The following is a 7981-nucleotide window of genomic DNA, read 5'->3' on the forward strand; positions in this document are numbered from 1 at the left end:
ACGATATTTTTCCCTATTGGGAACACACCTAATCCCAGATTCGATGGCTCTACTTCTTTTGTAACTCCGACTCTTTCCGAATCTTAGTATTTTTAATGCGATATCTTACTTACAAAAGAAAAAAATATTATTATATCATACAAGTGGTGGAAAAGTTAATAAAATTTTTTTTGGATCGCTGATAAAGTTGGAGTTGCTAATTATGCTCCCACTTTGTGCTGATTAATCCCAGTTGACAATGGATTACAAGTAGGAAATTAGCGTAGTCTTCTCCTCCACTCAAGTGGCGAGCACTTGCTCATGAGGCCGTAAAATGGAGAAGAAGAAGCCGATCTGCAAACCCTTATTGGACTAATAATTGTGAATTCCGCAAGTTAGCCGGGTATGTTTTATGGTCGGTCGTTTTGTTTGGTCATTTTAATTAAAATATAGTACTACTTCGACCAATTTGACATTTTGGTATATAGTTAGCAGACTTCGAGTTTAAGTCACACTGTTGGATTTCACGCGTTGGATTATACGTGCATAAAATTCAGCAGTCTTACATCTTTCAAGTTGGGAGTTGCCTTGGTAAAATTTCATAGAATTATTTAAGAACAAAGACGACTCCACACTAAATTTACGTTACGCTGTTTCATTTTGCTAGCTGGATAATTCAGATGGTGGATTCAAGTAGCTAAAAGTACAAACATGTGAACTGTGTTCTAAGCAAAGTCATTTTTCACTATAAAATGGAGATCTATCAAACTATCTTAAACAGATCTCCTCCTTCAGTCAAAGACTAATTTGTTTCCTCTTTATCACTCACACATTTTCTTAACTTTCTGTCTCTTAGATTTAAGAAGAAGAAGACATGGTCATGAGAAGAGATTTCTACTCTATTCTGTTTATGGTAGTTTTGTTAGTTATTGCAACAATGTCTACTGTTGATGGGGCAGTTACAGTTCAACCAACAGCAGGTCTCAGGCGTAAATTTTACAAGTTGAACGGTCAGTGTCCAGATGTTGAGGAATATATCAAGCACCAAATTAAGCTGCATTGGATGAAAGATCGTTCCATCACTGCTAAACTCCTTCGCTTGACGTACTCTGATTGCTTTGTATCGGTATGTTTGTAGTAGCTTCATGTGCTATATAAGTCGATCCAGGAAGAAGTTATTCTTGACTTCAATTTGTTGTGTACATTTTACAGGGTTGCGATGGTTCAGTTCTCCTAGATGGTCCAGACTCTGAGAGAACGGCACGACAAAATGTAGCACTAGGTGGATTTGCAGTTATCGACAGGATCAAGTCGGTTATAGAACAACGGTGCCCAGGAGTAGTATCTTGTGCTGATATCCTTCAGCTTGCCACTAGAGATGCAGTTCATCTGGTGCGTTTTTACGTGCTTATGGTTCCATTGATTCTTGAATTTTTCTGGGTCGTATCAATCTAGCTTCTAAACATTTTGGATTATAACACTGAAATAATATGTTTGCAGGCGGGAGCACCATCATATCCTCTGAAAACGGGTAGAAGAGATGGCCTGGTTTCAAATAAAGCAGCAGTGGACCTTCCACCCCCTTCCATTTCATGGGAAGATTCTCTCGCTTACTTCAGGTCCAAAGGTTTAGATGTCATGGATATGACCACCCTCCTGGGTAATTTTCTCATCTCAATCCCCAACCTTTATTCAATTAGGTAATAGGTGTTTCTATAGCAGAATTACATATTGTCTTTGTTTCAAAAAAAACAAAAAAGAAGAAGGATTGTTTGGTTTTGCACAAAGGTATAAGAAAACCAATTATTTAAAGAGGGAGGATCCATGGACACTCTTAGATGTACAAGGTCGGACAAGATCTGCGCCATTTTCTTTGCAAAACCCAAACGACAATGAATTTAAGTATAATATTTTGATAGTATATTCTTCTTGTGTGACTCTACATTCCTACAAAAAAATGAGCACAATTCGAGATGTATAAAACCACCATTTACCTCTTTGAATATCGTCTTTTCAAAATTAACGGTTGAAACTAAGATCGGTAGATGGTCAGGTTTGCTATCTCAAATTGCATTCATTTTTGGTAGGAATGTAGAGTCTTATAATAGGAACACATCAATAAAATATTAGACTTAAATTCATTGTCATTTGTGTTTTGCGGACAAAATGACGTAAATCTTGTCCGACCTTGTCCATCTAAGAGTGTCCATACATCCCCCTCTTATTTAAAATTTGAATTACTTGGTCATCTTTACCCCTAATTTATCCTTAAAAGAATAGCGGTTCGCTTGATATTTTAAAGAAAACAATAGGAGAGAGAAATAGTCGCCAAATTTGTTAATTAAAAAAATGATTTGACTTTCGAGCTTTGGAACGAACGGAGCAAGACTTAAATTAGGAAAAATAGAAAACGAAAACTTGCTTTTTGTAGGACGGAGGTAGTACATTTCTCTAGCTATATCGTTAAATTAATTCTTGTTCTTTAAATTTCACCCTTCAGGTGCACACACGATGGGTTCAACACGATGCAGTATTATCGCCGATCGCTTATACAACTTCAACAATACAAGAAAACCAGATCCAAACATGGACATATCGCTGGTGAATGATATGAAGAAGATATGTCCGGAAAGGAGAAAGTGGGGAGAAGCTGATAAATTTATTCCTTTGAACCCGGAAAACACCAAATACAAGTTCGACAACAATTACTACACTAGGGTTTTAAATAATAAAGCGATTCTAGGTGTTGATCAACAACTACTCTTTGGCCCTGATACCAAACAAATTTCAGACATATTTGCAGATGGAGCAGTTGGATTTGAAGACTGGAGAAGAGCATGGGCATTGTCCATGAACCGAATGGGAAGTATCGGAGTCTTGACTGGAGATCAGGGACAAATACGTAAACATTGCCGCTTCGTTAAAAAATAACAAATACTAGATTCAATTTGGATAATTTTTTACTTATATTTTTTGTATAATGAAAAATAAAATACAAAGGAGGAAAAGAGAAACAAATGAGTGCTTCAAAAGAAAACAAATGTGCTCAATTTGGCTAATAAGACAGGAATATTATGTGAATACCCATGTAGTTTACATCTGCTTCAAACAAAATAAAGGGAAATCCAATTACTCCCAATTGTGATAGCAGTGATAGTGGGCTCTCTCTTGTCGCTCATCTCATGTCTGAAACTGGTTGGAACATCCAAATACCCTAACTCTACTTTGACTGGAAGTTATAACAAGAATCCTTAGTGTAAAACCTAACAGAGATAATGAGGATACTTTAAGAGGGCTGGAAAACCACCAAGATCTCTTCACTAGTAAATCTCTGTACGACATCTTAGATAACAAAAAGTACCAACAAAAAGACACGTTAGCGGGGAAATTTTGGGATATGAAGGTTATCCCAAGAATCAGTTTATTCACTTGAAAATTGCAACAAAACATTTTACTTTTTAGTGGGCACATTTACACCTATATTTCCTATATTAACCCTGTTTATGTGATGTGCAAGACTCATATTGAGACAAGAAAACACTTGCTAATGCAATACAACTTTACCAGAGCTGTTCGGGCTCATTATTCCCTAAACTTGACTGCCTCCACCCTAGACTTTACTTCTCTAGTTGACTGGTGCTCCTCTTGGTTTTCCAGAAACCATCCCCAAACTCATTGGGAAGCTTGGGATACTATAACAACTACCTTATGTTAGTTCATTTGGAAAGTCGGATATGATGTGGCTTTCCATAAGATGCAACCAAATCCTAAAGCCACAACTACCCTCATAATGAACCATCTGAACTTAACAGACAGAATTCCTACCAGGACAAATAATTTACATCTAACCTGAATGTTACCTTTGCTTATATGTCCAATCTCAATTCTCTTACATGGCTAATGGGTGTTGGTGTTTCTATTACAGGTCCCTCAGGACACACAATTGAAAGATCCACACGAGGAGTTAGAGCTCAAAGAAAAGAGGAAGGCGACTGCATAACAGCTCAGGATGCTCTCCAGTGGGCGTCAAGGCTGAACTGCAGAATTTTCAATCTATTGGGAAACAACAGGAACCTTAATAGCACCCTGCAAGGTAGCCAAAGAATGACAACCTGGAAGACGAACTCTATAGTATACAATTTGTTAACTGATTTAAGTTTTTTTGAAAAGGTCAATTGTAAGGATTTCTAGTCCAAAAACTTCCCTGACCTTCGACAAGTCTCCTTATTTGGGGGTAAAAACCAAAGTCCCCAAATCTGGGAGGCAAAAAATATTTGTATGATTGGCTCCAACTAGTACTTCTTTTCGTTTATCAAAAAAAAAAATCCATGTAGTTGTTGTGTACCATCGGTGGTTGACATCAGTAAAGGCAACTGATCTGGACTTGATAATTATCTAAACGAGATAGGACAATAAAAAGAGATTAATTAAATAATTATCTATACGGGTAGTTAACTCTAGTCATCCACGTTCCTTAAAGGTTTCATGCACTCCATGAGGTCCCAGGTTCGAGTCCCCGATGGCGCGATATTACATAATTTGACATGGAAGGTACAACTAGCTTACCCCTCTTGCGACATAATCATCCCCCTATCCACTTTGATTCCTTTGGTTGGTTCCTCATGAGGCTCACTGGTAGGCTAGCACGACAACCTATTCGTGAGGCTCGCTGGTAGGCTAGCACGACAACCTGTTGAACTAATGTAGTAGTACGTTGTTGGAGCTTGGCTTGTTAGGCTTCCAACTAGTTTCTTGTAATAATATTATTTATCCAACAATAAAATAAAAATTAATTAACCGATAAACTAATAATTATTAATTCATATATTAAAATAAGATATTAATAAAATATATTTGTTGTCATGTGTCCTGGTGGTATGGTATAAATAGTTGTGCATACTATCAAAAGTTAGTTATACATACCGAGTTTAGTTATGTGCACATTTCTCTAATACAAATAAGTGAATATTTGACATGTTTATATGATTGGTTGATTTAGTTAATGGATTACCCCATTACTCTTCATGTTTAGAATATAGATTCTCGTTACATAGTTCCCTAAGTTAAATCAATGGTGGAGGTTGAAATGTTACATGCACACTTGTTAAGGAGTGTGCACAAAATTGAACTCGTAAATACCTTTAAGGTGTACAAGTGCCCCTTTTTTCATCTGGTGACTGATTTTAGAAACCACTATTCTCCCTTATTTGCGATTATAACATAGTGGTTTTAAGAATGTATTAACAATAACGAGAGAGGTAATCATGGTTGTACAAATTTGGGGATGCACAAATTTGAATTATGTATGTTGCATTACGAGAAATATTAATAAAACTCATAACTGATTTCTCTAACATCCGCTTTGTATTAAGTTACTTTCACTCATTACTTTACATTTATTATAGAATTATTACTTTACGTTTATGTATAGAATTGCATCCATATATTTGTCAAGTGAGACGACTATAATATAATACGTTATTAACAGGAAAAGTTTGTGAAGGTAGAGCTGCCATTACGGTTGATTCATTTGATCAACTGGTGGAAAACGACGTTGATGATTGGCGTAGATTATTATACTTTTTCTTTAATTTTCCCTACTTTGTTTCCCTTAAATATGATTCCATACTTATACTTACCAATATTATTTTGTTGTGATCAGGATATCATGAAAAACTATGATTTTAATTTGTACAATTGGTATTTAGAGCCGTTCGATTCTGATATTTTCTTCTATGGAGGTTGCTAATATGGACGAATTTTATCCAAGAGAATTCACTGAAATTGAATTATTATCACCAGAAGATTTATGGCTTGGGAAGATATCAAGCTGCAGTAGAAAAGAAGCTGGAGGGTGGATTTATTCGACCTCCTAACCAGGTAGTTGCATGGATGAGTTTTTTTCCAAGAGAAATAAAGGATATCCTAGCAATAAAGCATAGGCTATGTGCTGCGAATTCGGATGAAAGTCTTGGATTACTCCAATCAGTGGTTAAATAATTGAAGATGATGAAGACATATGTCGTTGACAACACCGAATCAACCCTGTTGATGCAGATTCAGTAAGGAATTTCACTCAGAGATCTTCAATTCCAGCAGAAAAGAAAAAAGAAGATGATGATTGTCTTGATTTCGAATTGCTCATTCCTACGTTTTTCTTCTGAAAAGGAAGATTTGTCCGATGATGTAAACTTTCAACCTAAAGAAGTTAGGGTTAAAGACTGTAATTGTGAGAAACTCCAAAGCTTGAAGAAGATGATCATTAATCACAACAAGCTAATGAGTACGCATTGTTCACCCCTTCTTTCTGATTATTCTCGAAAATTATTCGATCGTGGTAAAGGGTTTGTAGTTATTGGCAGGTATCCTTGTTGTGTTAGATGCATTTATAAGTTTTCTTTTGATTTACTTACTTCTTGTTCGATTGTTTTTAATGGGTTAATTATTCTAATGGTTGATTACCATGAAAAATTTGCTTCTAATTAAGATGGTTAACATACATGTGTACCAATCAGATTGGTTTTTTAATGAATCAATTATTTGGTATATCAGCTGAGGGAGGTGTTTCTAGTACTGCTTGGAAGGCGTTCGATAAAATGCTTCAAAGGATTATCAGTCACCAATTAGCTGGTGAGAAATCTTCTTACATTTGATCTTTGGGGGAATCGTGTGAGTTGAGGAGAGAGAGGCTTTGCGAATCGGGCGACCAACTCAGTAATTTTTTTTTCTTATTCGTTTTTCAGTGAGATCTAGTCACTAATACAATTCGGGTGAAAAATCCTTACAATTCTAAAATTGTTCGATGATTGTTGTTTAATTCTTCTATTATTTCTTCAAAAAACAAGTCTGAATATCGAATCATCTTTAAATCATTTGTGTCACCAAAAAGTGGTATCCAAGATGATGAAACTGTGAACTTTTCTACAATGGAAATTGGTTATGTATCTACTCCAGTGGAGTTAGGTTTTGAATATGATGAAGAGAATGTTCCTTTAGTTACTTTGGCATATGATCTTTTTAAGGAAGGTTTGAATCCATGGAAATTTTCATTAATTGGAAGGTTGGATTTACAAAAGATTAAATTTTTGGATACTGCAATGATTTTAAGACAACAATGGAAATTGTTGGGTGATTTTATGCTTATTCCATTAGGTAAACGTTTCTTTATAATTCATCTAGATAATGAAACTAATAAGAAGTATATTTGATCTGGTAATTGGGAAGTAAACAATCAATATCTTAGAGTGCGAAATTGGGTCTCAAATTTCGTCCTGAAAAGCATAGAAGCTCAAAAGCTTTGGTATGGGTTAGATTCCATAGTTTAGGTTTGGAATTTTGGAAGGAGAAAATTTTATTTGCAATCTATAAGGAAATTGGGAATCCAGTAAAAGTTGATGTTGCAACTTTGAAGTGTGAATTTGGATATTATTCCAATGTATTGGTTGAAGTAGATTTTGCTAAAAAATTTTTTTGGAAAATATGAATTAAAACTAAGCTTGAAGATTTCTTTCGAACATTTTAATCCTAGGTTTCCCTGAATTCTGTAGCACTTGTAAAATTATGGGTCATTGGGTGGCTGGGTGCAGAGTTGAGAAGAAAGAGAATGAAAAAAATGGGTTCACATATCCTAATATAGTTGGAAGCAAACAATTTTACAGAATAGTAAGAGAAAGGAAAAGTTTAAGGGTGCATCCATTTCTCACCAGTTAATGCTTTTTAATATTTGTGATAGGTCTGAAATGGAAGTTAATGACTCTTTAGTAAGTACTATTCATGTGGATTCAATTTTACAATCCGGTGGTGAAGGAATAAGTACAACTCAGAGTAAATTCAATTCCTGGTGAATAATTTTGATGAAGGCGAAGTTATATCAAATTTTAGTGAAGATGATTTGGAACCAGTTGCACTGAATACTCAGAAGTTACTACATATTGTTGAAGCAAATACTCTGGAGAATACTTCAATTTGAAAATTTAATGGGATCAGGACATGTCACAGATGA

General features: G+C 35.4%; 1 protein-coding gene across 1 annotated transcript; it reads left to right on the plus strand.

Annotated features, from left to right (window-relative positions):
- Positions 1–774: 774 nt before the first annotated feature.
- Positions 775–3026, plus strand: LOC113286444 (probable peroxidase 61). The gene is made up of 4 exons (XM_026535065.1): positions 775–1105; positions 1192–1371; positions 1480–1639; positions 2480–3026. The coding sequence occupies exons 1-4, from the start codon at positions 854–856 to the stop codon at positions 2908–2910; spliced, it is 1023 nt and encodes a 340-aa protein (XP_026390850.1). The 5' UTR covers positions 775–853; the 3' UTR covers positions 2911–3026.
- Positions 3027–7981: the final 4955 nt, after the last annotated feature.

This window comes from Papaver somniferum, chromosome 6, assembly GCF_003573695.1.
Source record: "Papaver somniferum cultivar HN1 chromosome 6, ASM357369v1, whole genome shotgun sequence".
Lineage (NCBI taxonomy): Eukaryota > Viridiplantae > Streptophyta > Magnoliopsida > Ranunculales > Papaveraceae > Papaver > Papaver somniferum.